Source organism: Monodon monoceros, unplaced genomic scaffold (assembly GCF_005190385.1).
Source record: "Monodon monoceros isolate NGI ecotype Baffin Bay Population unplaced genomic scaffold, NGI_Narwhal_1 Super_Scaffold_7, whole genome shotgun sequence".
In the NCBI taxonomy this organism is placed as follows: Eukaryota; Metazoa; Chordata; class Mammalia; order Artiodactyla; family Monodontidae; genus Monodon; species Monodon monoceros.
Genome location: NW_021703784.1, coordinates 53,342,307 through 53,364,404, shown reverse-complemented (window position 1 = coordinate 53,364,404; position 22,098 = coordinate 53,342,307). Strand labels below are relative to the sequence as shown.

At 41.8% G+C, this 22,098-nt stretch overlaps 1 protein-coding gene across 8 annotated transcripts in view; it reads right to left on the bottom strand.

The window, feature by feature from the left end:
• Positions 1-22,098, bottom strand: part of PAK1 (p21 (RAC1) activated kinase 1) — a 155,063-nt gene that overhangs the window by 64,854 nt on the left and 68,111 nt on the right. For 4 of the 8 annotated variants that reach the window (XM_029209060.1, XM_029209061.1, XM_029209062.1 and 1 more), the window contains exon 2: positions 2,208-2,418. In XM_029209060.1, coding sequence (XP_029064893.1) covers positions 2,208-2,397 — 190 coding nt within the window. In that variant the 5' untranslated portion in view covers positions 2,398-2,418. Of the gene's footprint in view, positions 1-2,207; positions 2,419-3,342; positions 3,442-7,233; positions 7,328-16,176; positions 16,320-22,098 lie in introns of those variants that run through there. The other 4 variants (XM_029209056.1, XM_029209064.1, XM_029209059.1 and 1 more) reach the window with 4 other exon arrangements.

Below are 22,098 nucleotides of genomic sequence, written 5' to 3'. Positions count from 1 at the left end.
TATTTCTTTGTATGGATATATCACATTTTATTTATCCATTCATCAGTTGATGAACATTTGAGTTGTTCCCACTTTTTAGCTATTATCAATAATGCTGCTATAAACATTCATGTACAAGTTTTTGTGTGGACATGTTTTCATTTTTGGTAATATAGTAACTCTTTATATTTTTGATATAACGTCCTTATCAGATATATGATTTGGGAAAATTTTCTCCCATTCTGTGGGTTATCTTTTCTCTTTCTTTCTGAAGCACAAAAGTTTTAATTTTGATGACGTCTATTGGTCAGGAATCTCATCATCTTCCTGGTTTGTCAGTAAGAACAATTCCAACTTTTTATTTTTTATTTTTAAAAGTCCTCCTTACTGCATGTAGAAACTTGGGCTGAAAGCCTACTTATTTATAGAGATCAAGAATTATGGCTGATAAAGTACAATATTAAAAATAAGCACACATCTAAACTGAGGGATCAACAAAGTGGCTATATATGTGGGAGAAGATTCTATGGTAGAGTAACATCACCTAGATCATAGCCCCTCGCCTAGGAAGTTGGCAGCTACTACATAAATGAATTAGCCAGAAAACAAAGTTAAGCAACTTATGTGTGCCTCTTCTATCTAGACCCCAAAAGAGCTCACAATGAAGGTGGGGTAGAGGAAAGGGTAAACACAAAGATGCATGCCCAATGTACTCAATAAGAGTCCTCAATAGTTCTCATTTCAGTTTTTCAACAATCATTTCCTATATGTAAGATCACTGCCTATTAGACACCTCTATGTCAAGACGTCTCAAATACAAAGTGTCTAATATTATCTTTTCACTTCAAATGTAATGTGTTTAAGTCATCATCTTTCCTGCTCTCCAACCATCAACCTTCCTCACTTGTTCCTCTTCCTGTGTTCCCTATTTGGTTAATGATACTATTATCTACCATCTCCCCTGATCTGTAGTTATGCAGGTATATTTTTCTGCAACATATTTTCTGCAATTCACCACTGTACTTGACATATTTGGTCTACTGTTTCAGAATGCCAATTCTGACTTTACCATGTAGCCTACTAGCTATGCCTCCTAGCTTCAATCCAAGAGTAAGAGAAAGGGTACTGGGACTTCCCTGGTGGCAGAGTGGTTAAGAATCCGCCTACCAATGCAGGGGACACAGGTTCGAGCCCTGGTCTGGGAAGATCCCACATGCCGCAGAGTAACTAAACCTGTGTGCCACAACTATCGAGCCTACGCTCTAGAGATCGCAAGCAACAACTACTGAAGCCTGCGTGCCACAACTACTGAAGCCCGTGCACCTAGAGCCCGTGCTCCACAACAAGAGAAGCCACCGCAATGAGAAGGCTGTGCACCGCAACGAAGAGTAGGCCCTGCTCAACGCAACTGAAGAAAGCCTGGGTTCAGCAGCGAAGACCCAACGTAGCCAAAAATTAATTAATTAATTAATTAAAAAAAAAAAAAAGAATCTGGATACAAGGGACTTCCCTGCACTGCTGGTGCAGTGGTTAAGAATCCGCCTGCCAATGCAGGGGACACAGGTTTGATGCCTGGTCCGGGAAGATCCCACATGCCGCGGAGCAACTAACTCCGCGAGCGACAACTACTGAGCCCGCATGCCACCACTACTGAAGCCTGAGCACCTAGAGCCAGGGCTCCGCCACAAGAGAAGCCACTGCAATGAGAGGCCTGCGAAGCGCAACAAAGAGTAGCCCCCGCTCAACACAACTAGAGAAAGCCCGTGTGCAGCAACGAAGACCTAATGCAGCCAAAAATAAATTAATTAAATTTTTCAAAAAAATAGAATCTGGAAAGATGACATTCCAAATGAAACTAGTTTGGGGGAAAAACCATATCCAAATGAAGACATTTCAATATTTCTTATATTTTGTGAGGTCATAAACAGTTTAAGAACTTAAAAAGTAAGTAAATAATATGGCTTCAGATTGCCCAAAATCTGGCAAGAGCATAATTATTTTCCTAGAATTTTGGTCAGATATAGTTAATACAGTATAATAATGGGTCTATTTTCCATTTGACTTCACAGTCATTTCAGGAAAAGAAGATAAGGAATAAGGAAAATATTTAATGAGAAAAAGAGGGATTAAAGGAAAATTAAATCAAGGAAGGGACAAATATTATATTCAGGTTACCAAAAAAATTTTTTTAAGTATACAAATGATGAGAAAGAAATGAAATACTGTACTTTTATCACCAGGTAAGATGGCTCGGTAAAATCGGTCCTTCTTTTTCTTCTCCTCGGGGTTTGGAGGCAGAGGTTTGGAACCGTGGTTTAGGGTTCCAGCATCTTTGCTGCCAGCTCCAATCATAGTGCTGGTATTTCTCATCGGAGGGGCTGGGGGTTTGTCTTGAATGTCTAGGCCGTTATTCGACATTGTCAGCACCAGCAGCAGCTACTGGAATCAGAAAGAAGAACATAACTCTTTTATTATTTTTTGAGCAAAAGGAAATAGGTATTGAAAATTTTAAAGGAATCCAAATTTTACAACCCTTCCTCCAGGACCCACCTCAAGCCCTTCCACTGCATACCATGACTACTGCTATCTTATTCAGTCCACCATACTCAAAGATGTAATACCTACTCTGTGCCAAGCACTGCTGAAAATTCACAAGGTTCTTGCTTTTCTCTTCATTCTCCTATTTAAGGCATTGGAGAGCACAAAAAGCCACCATGATGTGATTTAAAAGGCAGAAATTTGGCCCAGTTAAACTGAGAATGAATCCCTGTGCTACTTAACAAGCTTTAGAGAAATTCCTTAACCACTTGGGTTCCATTCAGTCATTCACGTGAAGATTAAATAAAACTGCCAACAGCATTCCACATAGTGAGTTCTCTGCCAAGCTCTAATTTTGTTACCTTAGGAAAATCATTCCTTCTCTGGTAGGAATTGTATCACTATACCAATGGTCAGTAAAGCTGCTGGTTTTGTAAACAGTTTTACTGGAACACAGCCACATCCATTCACTTACATATTGTCTATGGCTTCTTTCACATTCTAATGGCAATACTACGTAGTTGCAACAGGCCTAAAATATTTAGGTTGTTCACAAACCTACAATATTTTACTATCTGGTCATTTACAAGAAAAGTTTGCTGATCCCTGGCCTTTATCATCTCTCCAGTATCTCCTTCCTCTAAAATTTGACCTTGTTCTAAATATATGATAATCAATGCATTAACCATCTTGTCCTATATGGTGCTGAATTTACAGGCAATTTCCAGTGCTTCCGGGAAACAGAAGGAATAAAATCTAAAAGAAAAGGAAAAAAAATCCCTATCACATGGAACCAGTAGTTTTAGTGAAGATAGATGTTATTACCTCAAATAAGTGTGCTTGACAATAGATAAATATGAATATATCCAGAGTTAATAAAGTTTCTCATTATTCTTCATGCTACAATGGAAATTATATCTTTTTTTTGTTTTGTTTTTTCTCGGTACGCGGGCCTCTCACTGTTATGGCCTCTCCCGTTGCGGAGCACAGGCTCCAGACGCGCAGGCTCAGTGGCCATGGCTCACGGGCCTAGCCGCTCCGCAGCATGTGGGATATTCCCGGACCGGGACACGAACCCGTGTCCCCTGCATCGGCAGGCGGACTCTCAACCACTGCGCCACCAGGGAAGCCCCTGGAAATTATATCTTTAACCATGACAATTTAGAATGTAAGCTCCTTAGAGTCAAACACAACAGTGCTTTTTAGACTGAAGTTTCTAATCATCAAAAAAAAAAAAACAGTGTAATAATCATCAAAACTTTTCAGAAATATAGATGTCCTTGTATGACCCTCATAAATTCTGATTTAGTATGGCTGGGTTAAGCCCAAAATTTATAATTTTAAAACTTAGTGATCCCAGTGCCTGCCAGAATTGAATACCACTGCTTTAGAAGTTAACTACTTAAATGCTATGGACAAAATCTATAGGAGCCTTAACATTTTCTAATAAGTGCAGAGCTAAATGATCCCTTGCATCCATTTTTTCCCTCAATCCTTTCTCCACATGCCATCAGTGATCTTAAAACACTCATACCTCTACTTAAAACCCTTCAGTGACATCCCAGAATAAAAGCTAAAGTTCCTTAGCTTGCTTTTAAAGGCCCTCCCATTGTTTAACCCATTCCACCATCAGCTTCATTTCCCACCACTACAACTCCCTCTAATTCCCCTTATACTCTAGCCACACCCAACTTCTTCAAGTATACTGTAGCTTTCACACTTTCATTCCTTTACACACGCTGTTCCCTCTGCTTAGAATGCCAATTTCCCTATCCTCAAATTCACTCATCCTTCAACTGCTTTTTTTTTTTTTTTTTTTTTTTTTGCCGTATGAGGGCCTCTCACTGTTGTGGCCTCTCCCATTGCGGAGCACAGGTTCCAGATGCGCAGGCCCAGCGGCCATGGCTCACGGGCCCAGCCGCTCCGCGGCACGTGGGATCCTCCTGGACCGGGGCACGAACCAGCGTCCCCTGCATTGGCAGGCGGACTCTCAACCACTGTGCCACCAGGGAAGCCCCTCAACTGCTATTTCTTCTATGAAGCCCTTTTGAAATGTTCTCACCTTCAAGAAGTTAAGGTTCCCTCCTCCACACTCCAAAGGCAATGGGTATATTTCCAGGTTATCACATTTATTTTTACTATGTTTTAATTATCTTCGCCAGAAGAATGTAACCCAAAGGTCAGGCACGATTTTGTCACCTTTGTAATCCAAAAGAGCCCAGTATAGTATCTAACTCAACAGTGGATTCAATAAATATTTCTATTAATCAAAAGTTTGACAGAGTTATATACCTCGCCTTTAAGGAATTCAGTACAGACGAAATTTTAAGGTCCTTTGCAATCTTTGATATTGAACTGTCTCACAAACTAAGCCATTGCACCTGGACACAGCTTGCATTCAAACCACACTTCAGAAATCTCTGTTCTCCTGAATTTGCCAAGTACTCTCTTACCCTCCTCTTGCCCTACCCCCCCCACCCCCAATGCTTCTTGTCATCTCCTCTGACTGATAAAAATCTTACTCATCTTTTAAGATCAAATTTAAACTTCATCTGTTTATATAATTCATCCTGACCTACCTCTGACAAACCCACTGCTCCTCACTTCTCTTTTTGAACAAAAGAAATCAAGTAAGCAAGGACAATCTTGTTAATCTAGAGTAACTCTCTGGGTGGTGTGCTTTTTATCCATTTCTTCCAGTTTCATTTTGCAGATTTGTCTTTGCTTTCCCTCCCAGCCCCAACTCAAGTCCCTCAGCTCCCCCAAAGAGAATTTCTACAGGCCCAGCTCTCAAGAGTAACTTCTCACTCCAGACTGCCAGTTCCAAAATTACACTCCCTGCAGCCACCTGATACCCTAAGCAGGCCCTTCCTTGCCTCTTAGGTCCTTCAGCCAAAAGCTTCATTGAATATTACTCCTTTTCAGGATGACAGCCCAGAATTGCACCAAGAAAGGTTTCATCAGGGCTTCCCTGGTGGCGCAGTGGTTGAGAGTCTGCCTGCCGATGCAGGGGACACGGGTTCATGCCCCGGTCTGGGAGGATCCCACGTGCCGCGGAGCGGCTGGGCCCGTGAGCCATGGCCGCTGGGCCTGCGCGTCCGGAGCCTGTGCTCCACAACAGGAGAGGCCACAGCAGTGAGAGGCCCACACACCACAAAAAAAAAAAAAAGAAAGGCTTCATCAACCTTTCTGATAAGGCTTTTCTTCATTTCTCAGTTCTTCCAGTGTGTTTGGAGAACTCTAGGTGGTAGATCACCACTTTCAAAAAATATTCTAAATTATTAAAACCTAAAATCTGTTGTTGGAATACAATGTTTGAATACTCTGTACCACATTCCAGCCCAGGTCATCTAGCCTGTGCTTGAAAACCTCCAGTGATAGGAAATCTACAGTCTCACAAGTCAGCCTATTCTACCTTTGGTGACCTCATTTAGAGAGCTCTCACTTATATTGCTTTTTTTTTTTTTTGCGGTACGTGGGCCTCTCACTGTTGTGGCCGCTCCTGTTGTGGAGCACAGGCTCCGGGCGCGCAGGCTCAGCGGCCATGGCTCACGGGCCCAGCCGCTCCGCGGCATGTGGGATCTTCCCGGACCGGGGCACGGACCCGTGTCCCCTGCATCGGCAGGCGGACTCTCAACCACTGCGCCACCAGGGAAGCCCTCACTTATATTGTTTTATCTTCTCACACTGAATTGCAATTATTTGTTTACACATTTGCCTCTCCCTGCACTTCCCTTCCCTGCCAGACTTAAGACTATGAACTCCTCAAGAACAAAGTTCAGTCATCGCAATCCCCAACACCAGGCCTGGCACAGAACAGGTAATCAGTAAAGATTTGTTGAACAAATGAACAAGCAAATGAATAAATAAAAGAACAACAAATGAACAAACACTACTTCCACCTATTATTTCTAAATCCTAGATGAGGGCTACTCAGCGAAAGTCTATTGCCTCTTCAGAACTTTACGTACCTGAAATCATCTCTCAAGACTCCCCCCACCGCCCAAAATCTATTTTCTCAGTGCTAAACATTGCCAGTACTTTCAACTATACTCACAGAACACAAGTTTGTGCCTTCTTGAACCTTTCCTTTGAACTTACTTGGACTTAATATTTTTACACTACTTTCCAGTTTCTCTGCAGCCCTCCATCCAGTCCTTTCCTATGGCTTCTGCACAAGTCTTTACTCTCTTTACACTTCATAGATCCACTCAGAGGTCATTTTGTCCATCTATACCTAGCACAATAATTAGCACATTTTAAAACCTACACTATTCTAAACTTTGTTTATAGGAAAACAAGTCCAAAATTTCAATCCTGATAGGAAAAAGAATTCTTTTTTTAAAAATTTTTATTGGAGTATAGTTGATTTACAATGTTGTGTTAATTTCAGGTATATAGCAAAGTGAATCAGTTATACATATATCCACTGTTTTTTTTAAGATTATTTTCCCATATAGGCCATTACAGAGTATTGAGTAGAGTTCCCCGTGCTATACAGCAGGTTCTTATTAGTTATCTACTTTACATACAGTAGTGTGTATGTGTTAGTCCCAATCTCCCAGTTTATCTGTCCCCACCCTTATCCCCTGGTAACCATAAGTTTGTTGTCTACATCTGTGACTCTACTTCTGTTTTGTAAATAAGATTCATTTGTACCCTTTTCTTTTTAGATTCCACATATAAGCGATATTTGTCTTTCTGTGTCTGACTTACTTCACTCAGTATGACAATCTCTAGGTCCATCCATGTTGCTGCAGATGGCATTATTTTGTTCTTTTTTACGGCTGAGTAATATTCCATTGTATGTATGTACCACATCTTCTTTATCCATTCCTCTGTTGATGGACATTTAGGTTGCATCCATGTCCAGGTTATTGTAAATAGTGCTGCAACGAACATTGGGGTGCATGTACCCTTTTTTGAATTACAGTATCCTCCGGATGCCCAGGAGTAGGATTGCTGGGTCATATGGTAGTTCTATTTTTAGTTTTTTTAAGGAACCTCCATACTGTTCTCCATAGTGGCTGCACCAATTTACATTCCCACCAACAGTGTAGGAAGGTTCCCTTTTCTCCACACCCTCTCTGGCATTTATTGTTTCTAGATTTTTTGATGATGGCCATTCTGACCAGTGTGATGTTACCTCATTGTAGTTTTGATCTGCAAGAAATACACTCAGCTCTTGAATAACATGACCAAATATATATTAAATCTTCTAGCAATCTCTGCTGGTCAAAGATTTGGAAGGATGACAAGCCAACGCCTTCTGACAAGCTGCAGAATAAAGCTAAGCCCGAGGCCAACATTTAGAATGAAAGTTCATCAATCTTAAGTCCAGCCCAAACATGTTTATATATTTCTATATTTGCCATTGGCTAGATTTGACGGATCTAAATGTAAATCAGAAGTAGCATAGTTTAGGTCAGAATAGGGTCAGCGGGGTGAGAATTACCTCAAGTATAGTTGGAAAATCCTCTGGCAGAGAGTCAGAAGACTTGAGTTCCAGTCCCCACCTTTAAATTTCTGTGTGATCTTTGGCAATTTCTTTCTGCTTTTTGGACCTCCGTATTCCTGTTATGTGAGGGGGTCAGATTAGATGACCTCTAAGGTTGCTTCTGGCTTTCATGTTATGTGTATCTTAAAATCTTTACTAACCTTTATCTATCCTAGATGACAAACTGATATAACAGAGAGAAAGACAGATTGACCATGTGTTACCAATGCCCCAGAGGCTCAGGGAGCCTAATAATTTATAAGCAACTAATTATACTGAAGTACTAATTATTAATCAACTGAATGACTCTATAATAAATGTAGGATCACTGTGAGGTTTCAAAAGGGCCACTGGCAGGGCGATATAGTAAAAAGATGACTGGAGTTAAAATCAGACAAGTTTAAGTCCTGGTTCTGTTATTTACTAGCTGTAGTCCTAATAGAACTCTCTTCACCTATGAGCTGCAAACTGTTGTTTCCTCCTGAGCAGTCAGTCTCTAGACAGACACTAGTCAAGAGGCAACCAAGGAGGGGAAGTGATTTATGTTTCTTTTTCTATAAAAAGCATAAAGATACAGTGCTAGAGTAGAAAAAAGGGAAAGAAAACACTTTTCAAGTAGCCAGTATGTACAAGGTACTTTACATACTGAACAAAACCAGTCAGGGATTCAGAGGAGTATGTTCACCAACAATTACTTCTTTCTACTTTACCACATCTAGATTCCACAGCCACAAGTATAAATCACAGCCAAGATAATCAAAGATTTTAAGATACACATAACATGAAAGCCAGAAGCAACCTTAGAGGTCATCTAATCTGACCCCCTCACATAACAGGAATACGGAGGTCCAAAAAGCAGAAAGAAATTGCCAAAGATCACACAGAAATTTAAAGGTGGGGACTGGAACTCAAGTCTTCTGACTCTCTGCCAGAGGATTTTCCAACTATACTTGAGGTAATTCTCATCCCGCTGACCCTATTCTGACCTAAACTATGCTACTTCTAATTTACATTTAGATCCGTCAAATCTAGCCAATGGCAAATATAGAAATATATAAACATGTTTGGACTGGACTTAAGATTGATATTTACTAAATGTCTGCCATGAGCTAAGCAACAGAGAAGATAATTTCTTGGTCCTCAAATCAGCCATGTGAAAGTTATGTACACCTTTTACTGCACTTGCAGGCTCTTCATTCAAGTACAATTCAAATAAATAATTTTTAATGAGTACTTACTCGTAAGGTGCTATGCCAGAAACCAGGGATATAGAGATAAATAAATGAATATGTTCCCAACTCTAGAGGTTCTCACGGTCTAGTAAGCAAGACAGACAGGACCTAGAAAACCACAATGTCAGGCCAATTGTGAACAGTGCTGTAGAATAGTACAAGCAGTAAAATGTCAGAAGAAACAGAAAGGAAAGACTATATTAAACTGAGGTCATCAGTGAGGCTTCACAGAAGAAGTGGTGTTAAGAGTAGGGGCTTAGGAGAATGCCCTGGTGATCCAGGGGTTAGGACTCCACACTTCCACTGCAGGGGGCATGGGTTCCATCTCTGGTCGGGAAACTAAGATCCCACATGCTGCGCAGTGCAGCCGAAAAAAAAGAAAGAGTAGGGGCTTAACGAATAAATAGGTCAGACTAGTGGTCTTTGACTCTGGACTATTAGAATTCCCTAGGAGCTTTTTAAAACACCAGATGAAGTACTTAAGAGAGGAAGTATACTAATATCTGCAATTTACTTTGAAATGCATTTTTAAAAAGTAAGATACATTAGTGGATGAACATAGGGATGTGATATAATATACATGTCAATATATAATATATAATGGATGTGATAAAGCAAGTTAACATGAAAATGTTAATGGTAGAAGAATCTACATGGCGATTACACAGGTATTCACTATAAAATTCTTTCAACTTTGCTATATGTTTCAGATTTTCCTAATTAAAAAGCGGGGGCGGCAGGGGTGCGGGGGGAATACCACCGCTTTAACTCTGATTTTAATTGGTCTGGGATAGGCCCAGGCATTGGTATATTACCTTGACCAAGGAAAACAGACAATAAAATGAATGATTTTGACAGAGAACGATGACGGCAAATATATCCCAGACCACAGGAATAACATGTTTGAGAGTACAGTGTGGTAGAACGCATCATGAAGGTGAAAAAGTAGGACACAGCAATCACAGAGGACCTTTCATTTTGTGCAATACATACAGCGCTAGTCAGAAAAATGGTCCTTTCTAAGCAGTTCTAGATCTGTACAATGAATGTCCCATGTTAAAAATAAAAGATGACGCTGTTGATTAAAAAAGGCTGAGGGATGACAATGAGAAAAGAAGTGTTCCCTGGAGGAGGGGACCAGCTGCTATCCATCTGCACTGACGACTCTGTGGTGCCTTGAGCTCACACAATGGGACTTGGAATTTAGGAGAGTTCTCTAAATTGCCTAACAAAGTTGCTAAAATTCTTTTAAGAGTATCCCCATTGAACCTCCTGGACTAACCGTCTTTACAAATAGGGTTTCAGCCATCGCCTGGGGCTGATATTTCAATAACCACTAACATTGATGGAGTGTACAAGAAAACCTGGAAATCTATTTGGTTGGTATTATTTTTCTCATTCATTCATGTAAATATTTATTCATCACCTACTGTTTGCCAGACTGTGTTAGGTGCTGGGGATAAAAGAGTGAACAAATCAGAAGAAGCAAAATCTCAGAGATGCTGCCAGCCACCCAGGGTCACACAGCTAGTGGAGAGCAGAGGCAGGAACCTGAAATGAAGTCTGTGTGACTGCAGAATCACCTCTCTTTCCACTATACCATACCTCACTGTTCACTCTAGAGGCAAAGGAATGGACTAGATAACCTTTAATATTACCTCAGGCCATTATTTAAATGAAGATGCGGAAGGAAAAAAGAAATAAAACCTATCTCATGTATTAATCACATTTCTCAGTTCCAACAACTCAGAGCTGCTAAGACTGGTCTGCTCAACACTCCACCCAAGACTGGGGAGTACTGCATGCCCTTGACACCTGGTTATGAGAATCTGATCTTTAATTAAATTGTGCCAGGAGGTTTTCTTGGCAGAAGCCTGGAATGCTACAGTCTTGAATTTGCTGAGGGATGTCCTTCTGACAAGTCAAAGACATTCCCGCTATGCAGCCTCCAGCCACTCGCAGTGGTTTAGCAACAAGAAAGCAACTGCTGAGGTAGCAGGGAGGAAAACTGGAAGCTCTTTCTGAGCTGTTAGGAAAGCTACTTTAATTTTTGACCCTCAGTTTCCTCTTTTTAAAAATACAAATAGGATTGTCTATTTTACAGAGCTATCATGAGAATTGAAAAGCATATATAAAAGCTCCTAGCATGCTGCCTGACACAAAATAGATGTTCAAAAAACACCTGTTCTCATCCCCCACTCATCTATCCAGTTTCATCTCTTCCATCTCTAAACTTGTCATTCCAACCCAATCTGCTTTCAGGCTACTGCCTTTGCCCACACTGTTCTCTCTGCCTAAAATGTCCCAACTTGTCTGCCAAGAAAACTCCTACTCATTCTTCAAGACCCCGCTTGATTCACTTCCTCTACAAAACCTTCACACAGCCCTCCTATTTCTACCTTGCCCCAAATTTAATAGCATTTTATACATAATTCTATGCAGCAGGTTCCATATGTCATGATATCAACCTCACCAGACCATGAACAAGTCAAGGGACAAAACTAAGTCTGATTAATGTCTATGTCCCCGAGTCCCACCCAGCACAGACCTGGCACAACTAGGTAATTAGTAACGGTTCACTGACTAAAATGCAGCCTGGTTTAGAGAAGAAAAACACAGGAGTTGGAAGGATCTTGAAAAATCAGCTAGTTCCAAATCTTTATTTCATAGTTCTAACATGAAACCCATAAGGGTATGCAACTTAGCTAAGATCGCTCAATGAAACAGAATACCTGGAAAACTTCCTACAATTGGAGAGGTATGAGAGGCAGCAGAGTGAAATGGAAAAGGCAGAGAGATTTGGAGTCAGAGACTTAAATTAACTTATGTTGACCCTACACCTTCACCCTCTCCTCCCCCTACCAATAATACTACACATCTTCCTCACCCCTATCACCCCTGCAGATAGTCACCAGAGTCGCTCACAGAAACCAGCACCAAATGTCTTATAATCCTCCTCCTACCATCTTGGGAAATTCCTGACCTGTATCCCCCGTTGAGCTATTCCCAATAGTTAAGGGAAAAATTCAAATTTAAGCTTCAAACCTCCAGCCCTCCCCACAGATGGCCTGAAATGAGAAAATAATCACTAAAACCTGAGGCTCATACAATCTGAGAGCTGAAGGAACCAATAAGGTGATCTAGTTTAACCTCCCAAGAAACACTGGAATCTATACTGCTGTCTCCTAGATAGATGATCTTCCAGTCAATCTGCCTGAACATATCCTATGATTTCCCACACTGCCACACGCTGCCTCAAAGCAACATATTCTCTTGGAAGTATTAGGAACAAAAGAATGAAAATAGACTGCCCTCTCAAGTTTAAAAGAGAATCACAACTGATTTAATCAAGCTTCCAGTGTCCATTTACTTCAGACAGCCTTGACCACCCAAACTCTCATACCCAACCTGTCCTGTATGTCCTCTAATCTGACCAAATTCCTCAACCCTTTCCTGACTCTGGATCCCTCCCACTATTTCCTCTGGAACTTCCCATTTGTCATGGGCTCATTCCCCTTGCCTCTTTGCCTTAAAAGAAATTTGGTTATCTCCTGAGAAGGAGCCTTCTCTAGCACCTCTCTCAACTGAAGGCTGTTTTCTCTCTTACATCCAACCTATCAGTGTGGTCCTTAATTTTCAGTGCCATTTCCAAACCACTCCTTTTTCTTCCTCTTGTAAAACTTCTGTTCCTTTGAGTAGCCTCCACTGGCTGCTATCACACTCCCTTGCTGCCTAATACCTACTTCCTGGACACTCCACTCAAAGGTCCCTAGATCAGTGTTCTTCTGTACCCTTCCAGTTAACATTCTAGGTGATTCAACAGCCACAATGATGACCCTTCCAATACTCTGGCTATTTCATTTGCTGACCTATAGTCCAAGTTAACCAATACTCCCATGATCACACCCTGGACTTTATCCTCAAAATGTTCATTGACTCCAATATCTAGAGAGAATCATATATACTCCAAACACAACTTCCTACCCATGTAGCTCACTTGTTCAAGAACTTCCACTACAATTCCCAGACTTTATTTTGAGCTCCAATCCACTATCGGTTAGTCCCCACTACAATCACTTTCTTTTTTCCCTAAACATAGTCCAACAAAATCACTTAAACATCAAAAACCATCAACCTGGGCTTCCCTGGTGGCGCAGTGGTTGAGAGTCTGCCTGCCAATGCAGGGGACACGGGTTCGTGCCCCGGTCCAGGAAGATCCCACATGCCGTGGAGCGGCTGGGCCCGTGAGCTTTGGCTGCTGAGCCTGCATGTCTGGAGCCTGTGCTCCGCAACGGGAGAGGCCACAACAGTGAGAGGCCCCGCAAAAAAAAAAAATAAAAATCAACCCTCTAAAATTCAACAACAAAAAAAACAAACAACCCAATTCAAATATGGGCTAAGGATTTGGATAGACATTTCTCCAAAGAAGACACATGAATGGCCAACAAGCACAAGAAAAGATTCTCAACATCACTAATATTTAGGGAAATGCAAGCCAAAACTACGAGACACCACCTTATACCCTTAGGATGGTTACTATCAAAAAACCCCAGAAAACAACAAGTGTTGGTGAGGATGTGGAGAAACTGGAACCCTTATGAATTACTGGTAGAAATATAAGATGGTACAGCCACTATGGAAAACAGTAGAGCAAACAGCTCCTCAAAAAATTAAAAATATTACAGAATTACCATATGATCCAGCAGTTCTACTTCTGGGGTATATACCCCAAAATATTGAAAGCAGGGTCTGTAAGAGCTATCTGTACACCCATGCTCATAACAGTACGAACAATAAACTATTGGCTCATTGGCTAAGGGAGGGGGTGAATGAGAGGCCCAGTTGATGCTCACTTGAGGCAAGGTAAATCTGATAAAAAACAAAAACAAGAACAATCAACCCCCTTGCCTTCTCTCCCTTTCCAAAATTCAATTGACAAGATCCCAGCTTTGGGATGGTTGAGCTCAACTCTCTCCAAACTGTCTCTACATTGAAAGAGCTGAGTATCCTAGAGAACATTACCTGGTTGACTGTTTTAGCTTGAAAATTATGAGGCTCTCCCTACTTATGATTACCTTGCCTCAAATGAGCATCAACTGGGCTTCTCATTCACCCCTTCCCTTAGCCAATGAGCCAACTTTCAATGAGAAAACAGAAATCTTTGCAGAAGAACTCTATCTTCCCACTCCTAAATCTGTATGCTTCCCTGCACTGTACCACCCAGTTACAATGAAGGAGGTGACCCTTCTCCCATCAAAAGCCATCCTCTCATTCTCTCTTCTCCCTCTACTCCTTTGCTTGTACTCCCTCCTCTCACCTGGAATGATCTCCTCCTTCAGCAGCTACATTAATCAATCTCTCTCTCTCTCTCTCTTTCTCACACACACACACACACACACACATATTCAGTCATTCCACAAACACTTATTTAGCATCTACAGTGTACCAATACTAATCTAGCTGAACAGGACAAAGTCCCTGTGTTCATGAACTTTATGGATTAGTAAGAGAAGCAAAGAAATAAGCAAATAAATATACAATGTCAAGTCCATAATAAAAATTAAAGAGTAGTTCGTGTGAATATGAAGGGACAGGGATGGGGATGGTACATAAGATAGTGATCAGGAAAAATTTGCTATGGAGGGGAAAGGATTAGAAAGGCGAAGCATGAGAGGAAAGGGATTAGAAAGGGGAGCAGTAAGAATGGAGAAAGTGGGGATGGGAGAAAAGGTGGGTAGAGCGCAGGACAGGAAAAATGTTCAGGAGTAGGAAGCAGAAAGAAAAGTGGGGAGAAGATGATAAGGAGGTAGAGTCACAGAACAACTGGGGGGAGGAAGGCAGTCCAAAATAATCAAGGTAGGTTAGTATCAGGCCTGACATGTGTTTCTTAGTTTCAGATGATCAAAAAGGAAAGAATTATAGTGATTAAGACATTACACAGCCTCAAGGTCTGTCATTAGCTTGACGGAGTACGGAGGAAGCTCCAGAGAAGACAGCCAAGTTTAAAGCAGCTTTATGCCCAAGTATCGAACAATTGGCCAGTTTGGAGAAAAACCATTAATATACCTTGATCTGCTTCTTCCCAACCCCATCTCCCTACACCCAATATACCTACACTCAACACTAAAATAATCAGCATTCTCAACCTCTGCCTCGTCTGTGAAGCCACTGGGTCCTGAGCAGCCCAGTAAGATGCCATTCAAAAGACTGGCTGGAAGACAGGGTACCAAGGTCTTTTTCCCAAGTTTGCCTCCAAGGTCTGTTTCCCAAGTTTGCCTATCTCCTACAGTGTTGAGGGGGACATTTCTGCAGTCCATTCTAGGGCTTTTACCAACTCACCTTTCCAAAAGGCAGTTTGACGGCCTGAAAATGCCAGAGTCACAAACAAAATGTCAAGCCCTTCATTGCACAGATAAGGAAACTGAGGCCCCACAGAGGCTACCTGAACAGGACCAGCCCCCCCACCCCACCCCACCCCAGGTCTCACAGCTCTCAGTTTACTCCATCTCTTAACAAGTCACTTATAATGCAATGCCCCCCCCCCCAGCACCCAAGAGAAAAGCCCCATGGTCCCAGCAGGCCAGCCGCTAATCCAAGGCTGAGGGAAGCATCACCCTAGCCGCCAAGCAGAAGGGTGCTTGCGAAGGGGCAAGGCTCCTGAGGCCGAGCAAGTTCCTCCAAAACCAGCTTCCCCTTCACACTCTTCCCTAGCCAGAGCTCTGATTCCAGGGATGGCCTAGGCCTGGGTGGGCTCATCTGGGGGTTCCACCCTAAACCCCTTCTCTCACTTAGGGTCTCTTAAAGGAAGAGACCCTAAATCTACCGGACTCGCGTCACCACTCCCCGGAAGCCAGCAGAGACGTCCCCACCCCCCCACCCCCCGCCCCAGCACCGCGCAGCTGAGCGCGCCCCAGGGTGGGCCAGCATTACCTGGCGGCGGGATATGGCCCCGGCATCTCTGCTTACGGTTTTTGTAGCAGAGCCGCACCTCCCTCACGCCTGGCCGGCCGCGCAACACCCTGGGCTCCACCCAGGTGGCTCTACTTAGCTGGGGCCGGGCTCCCAGCAGCTCGGCCGCCCCAGCTCTGGCTCCAGGGCGCAACACGCTCCCGCCCTCGCAGGGCGCAGCGAAAGCTCTGCTCCAGGGTTGGCGAAGCAGAAGGGGCGGGGAAATAAGGGAGGGAAGGAGGCGGAAGAAAACCGCGCTTCTCCTTTCTGCAAAGAGGCTCCGAGGGAAGGCGGGGAGACTACTACCTTGCCACCCTCTCAGCTATTCTCCCCAACCTAGTCTTCAGCAGGGGGTAATTTCTCAGTGAATCCAGGCTTTCCAGGGACTGTCAGAGCTTCCTGGGTGGGCCCCAGAGTCAAGGAAGAGAACCAGAGCTCCCCTGTGCCTTAGTTTCTCCAGCTGGGTCTGGACTCCAGGACAACTCAAATCAGACCTAGCACTCTATCAGATTAGGCTTCAAGGAAAGAAATGAGCCTACCCACCGCCTCGAACAAAGGTGTCAGGTGCTAATTCTAATGCCCTAGGGAAAACACTGGGTGGACGCTTATAGCTGCTTCTAAGCAAAGAAAGCTCAGCAGCAGCTACCATTTATTAAGTGCTGTTGTGTACCAGGTACTTTACAAAATCTTATGTCTGTCTCACCGCAACCTTATGAAGTAGACACACTACCAATTCACATGTGTCAAAACTGAGTTCCAGGAAGAATATGGTTTTGTACAATAAGTATTTCTTAAACACATATTGTCAATCAGGCATTGTAAAGGGCCCTGAGCAGAACAATACAGAATATTTACCAACACTGGCCCAGACCCCCTAAATGCTAGTAGTGCCCCTCAATAATTGAAACAATAATAAACACCTTCACACATTTCCAAATGCTCCGTAGGACGTAAAATTACCTCGTCAACTACCCCTCTATGTCTTGCTCTTGAGAGAGGTGTCAGGAGTCAGATTATGCATGGTCTCTTGTGGGTCATAACTAGGAGTCTGGGATTTGTTCTAGGCTTTAGCAATTGGAAAGCTTTGGAAGGTTTTAAGCAGAATGACAAGGTCTAATCTATATTTTTTAAAAATCACTGACTGCTGAATGGAGAACAGAGGGGAGAGTTATGGAAATAAGAAGACAAATCAGTAGATTCTTTCAGAACTCCAGGCAGAAGAAGACGGTAATGATTTAGAATAACATATTGGAAGAAGAGATGAGAAGAAACAAGAATATTCTAAGCATACAGCTTGGAAGAAGCAGCAGCCGAACTCGGTAAAAGACAGGATGTGATGAGTGAGAGAGGGCAGTGACTTCCCCAGGACCACACAGCTGGTAAATGGCTGAGTCATTCCAACTTTGGTCTGACTCCTAAGCCTATGCTTTATTTCTCTCTGCCATGTCAGTCATCTTTGTATTGACTGCCATATCCCTCTCCCTACAACCTGGCAAAGAGCAGGTAACCAGCATTATGTCTGATCAATAATTTAAGTGTGCTAGAGAGAAATTTTCCCTGACAGATGTCTACACCTCCATTTGATATGCCCAAAGTAATCTAATTGCAGAAGGATGTAGAGGAAGAACTCCAGGAGGACAGAAAGAGCTCTTCTGTTAAGTATTTTTCACCTTTCCCAGACCCTAAGTACTTGTGCTATTCCAACTATCAAAGTCTCAAATTTGGTAGAGGAGACAGGAAATTTCTTGAAGATTCCCTTGCCCACACAGAGAATCGGTCAGTAATACAGACTGGAGGGATCTGCTGCACTATGAGAACTCAGCTTCAAAGTAGTTTTAGGATGTTCTTTTGGGCCCACACCCTTGTCCTTCAACTTATGAATGAGAGGAGAACCAAAAAGAGTCCGCAGTCTTGGACATAGTTTTTCAAAGTAATCATCAATAATCATAACATCTGACCTTACCCAACTTCCCATCCCATGCAGCATTTGCTCTTACAGATAGGCTCGGCTGGAATATGCAGGAACAGAAAGCTCATCTGCAACGAGCACTATGAGACAGTGCTTCCTAATATTCAGCCAGGTGCCTCTCTGTAAACTTCAATTCTGGCTACTAGAGCACTCAGAAAACGTCCTTCAACGCCAAATCATATTAAAGGCTTTCAGATATGTGTATATGGTGATCTATCAAGGCCATGCACATTTTCTCTTCTCCAGAATAAACACACTCAGTTCTTTTAATCATTTGTTCATTCAGTAACTATTTAAGCATCTTGTACAAGCCACCAGAGACATACACACCATCGAACAGGACTACACCTTCAAGAAGTTTATGGTTTGAGTATGGCAGTTTTTAACTTGCCCTGTGTATCAGTATTACCAGGGAAGCTTTAAAAATATATACTGAAGTCCTAGCAGAGATTCTGACTCAACTGGTCTGGGATGTAGCCTAGGCAACGTATCTGATCAATATAACTATAGCTACATATAGATATCTATCAGAGGACTAATACTATCTGATTTCAAGACTTACTATAAAGCTACAGTGATAAAGGTGGTGTGTTATTGGTGAAAGGACAGACAAATATATCAGTGGAACAGAATAGAGACCCTAAATAGACATACACAAATATAGTCAACTGATACTTGACAAATGAGCAAAGGAAATTCAACGGAGAAAGAACAGTCTTTTCAATGAATGGTGCGAGAACAACTTGACATCCACCTGCAAAAAAATTTAGACACAGACTTCACACTTTTCACAAAAATTAGCTCAAAATGTATCCACAGACCTTAATGTAAAATGCAAAACTATAAAATGACTAGAAGATAACAAAAGACAAAACCTAGATGACCTTAGATTGGGTGATGGCTTTTTAGATACAACAACAAAACCACAATCCATAAAAGAAAAGGTTGATAACTTGGACTTATTTAAAAATTATAACTTCTGTTCTGCCAAAGACAGTATTAAGAGAATGAAAAGACAAGTCACAGACTTGGTAAAATATTACCAAAACACACATTTGATAAAGGACTTATATTCCAAATATACAAAGAACTCTTAAAACTCAACAATAAGAAAACAAACAACCCAATCAAACAATGGACAAAAAAAATCTGGACAGACACCACACCAAAGAAGATACAGAGATGGCAAATAAGCACATGAAAAGATAATCAACATCATATGCCATTAGGGACTTGCAAATTAAAACACAACAAAATACCACTACTTACCTATTAGAACGGCTAAAACCCAAAAGAGTGATAACAGCAAATGTTGGTGAGGATGTGCAGCAACAAGAATTCTCACTCACTACTGGGGGAATGCAAAATAGTACAGCCACTCTGAGAGACAGTTTGGCAGTTTCTTATAAAGCTAAATATAGGCTTACCATACAATCTAGCAATTGCACTCCTAGGCATTTATCCAAATGAGTTGAAAAACCTGTCCACAAATATTTATTGCAGCCATACTCATAATTGACAAAATTCAGAAGTAACCAAGATATTCTTCAATAGATGAATGGATAGACAAGCATCCATACAATGCGTATTATTCAGCAATAAAAGAAATGAACTATTGGGCTTCCCTGGTGGCGCAGTGGTTGAGAGTCAGCCTGCCGATGCAGGGGACACGGGTTCGTGCCCCGGTCCGGGAAGATCCCACATGCCGCGGAGCGGCTGGGCCTGTGAGCCATGCCCGCTGAGCCTGCACATCCAGAGCCTGTGCTCTGCAAGGGGAGAGGCCACAACAGTGAGAGGCCCGCGTACCGCAAAAAAAAAAAAAAAAAAAAAATAGAAATGAACTATCAAGCCATGAAGACCTAGAAAAACCCCAAATATATACTGTTAAGTGAAAAAACTAGTCTGAAAAGGCTGACTCCAATTATATAATATTCAGGAAAAGGAAAAACTATAGAAGCAGCAAAAAGATCAGTGGTTGCCAGGGGCTAAGAAAGAGGGGGCAGGGATGAACAGGTGAACCATAGGGCTTTTTTTTTTTTTTTTTTTTGACTGCGCAGCGCAGCGTGCGGGATCTTAGTTCCCCAACCAGGGATGGAACTCATGCCCCCTGCAGTGGAAGCTCGGAGTTGTAACCACTGGGCTGCCAGGGAAGTCCCCACAGGGCATTTTTAAGGTGGTAAAACTATTCTGTATGATACTATAATGGTGGATACCTGATATGATGCATTTGTCAAAACCCATAGAAATATACAACACAAAGAGCTTTAGTTAATAATAATGTATCAATACTGATTCATCAATTGTACCCACTGATAACAAGATGTTAATAGAGGAAGGGCTGGGAGGAGTGGGAGAGATGGAGTACACAGGAGGTCTGTGTACTTCCTGGTCAATTTTTCTATAAGCCTAAAACTGCTCGAAAAATAAAGTCTATTAAAATAAAATAAAGGGCAAATATCAAACAAAAAAAGACATATAAGATAAACCTCATTTTCTTTTTCATTAGATTCATTAGACCTAAAATTACTCTGTCAAATTATTGTAAAAGTTTCTAAACTCTCTCAATTTCTATGCTTACCTCATTGCAGACTGGGAACAGTTCAAACTCTACTTTGAGTGATCTGGGCACCTTTTACTAAACACAGTCCTGTTTGCAATCACCCTGGTGCAACTAGGGCACCTTCCACTAAACACAGTCCTGTTTGCAATGACCCTCTTACTGCCTGGTACCCTGTGGGAAAGGTGATAGTCTAAGGGCAGTCTATCCCCTATAGAACGTAGTTGGACTATCACCTCCATTAACTATACTTTGTACTTCTAATAATTCAGTCTGAAGCTGCACTAGCTTTTTAGCCACTGCAGTGCCTTTGGCTGACACTGGCCTTAGGCAGCCAAAACCACAATTTTCATAAGAATAGCATCAGGCTAGGTCTCCTCTAGGCTCCCCATATTTTGCCATTTCTTTCAGACTTAAAATATAGAACTTCACTGCCATCCACCTTAAATTTCATCTTTTTTGGCTTCAACCCACCTTTTCAAGCTCACTCGTTCTCACTCGCTCATTCTCTCTCTCTCTGTCTCTCTCTCTCTGTGCCATCTAGCATAGTAGTTTTTCCTTCCAGTCTTTATCACCTGCAAATCTAGTAAGTATTCTATCTCTTCAAACATTTATCAAACATCTACCATGTGCCCTTGCCTGTACTTGGTTACAGGGATTAAAGATGACCTAGAAATGGCCTATGACTCCAGGAATCATCACTAATAAGGGAGAGTGGCATACATAAAACTGTAAAAAGTACTGCACTAGAAAACTGAATAAACAAAATAAACAGGATAAGATGGAAGAAACTACAAAACATGTATCATATAGTATAAGGCAGGACCACTAATATCTTTAGCAAGGAAGATCAAATTCAGGCATCTTCTGTTCTAGATTTCAGTTCTCAAAAACCAGATGCTGGTTTGGTTATAGAATGCAGACCAGCCAGCTCACATGCTGTCTCTTTCAATGGTGGGTACTGCTATAGGAAGCTTGGCTAACCATGGCTTCCTCTGATGAAATACAAGACTCATGAAATTGAGGTATATTAATAAGAAGCCAGCATTTTATTTATTACTGAGGGCTAGTAAATTATAATCAAGGAAGAAACTATTAGCTAAAGAAATGAAAAAGCAGAATCAAATGAGGTAGAAGGGACTTTAAAAGACTAAACTACATAGTCAATGAAAGAAATAAAATCCTACATATATCAAATAACTGGCCCAAGTTTACACAAGTTAGCAGTTAACTTGTTTTAAGTGCAATTACTCCTTGCATTTATATAGTCCTTTGGTTTTCCAAAGTAAATAATTCACAAACTATTCATTCAACCCATGGATCTTGACCAGTGATGTTTTGTCTATGTAGTCATCTTAGCCTAATCAGGCCCTTTCAG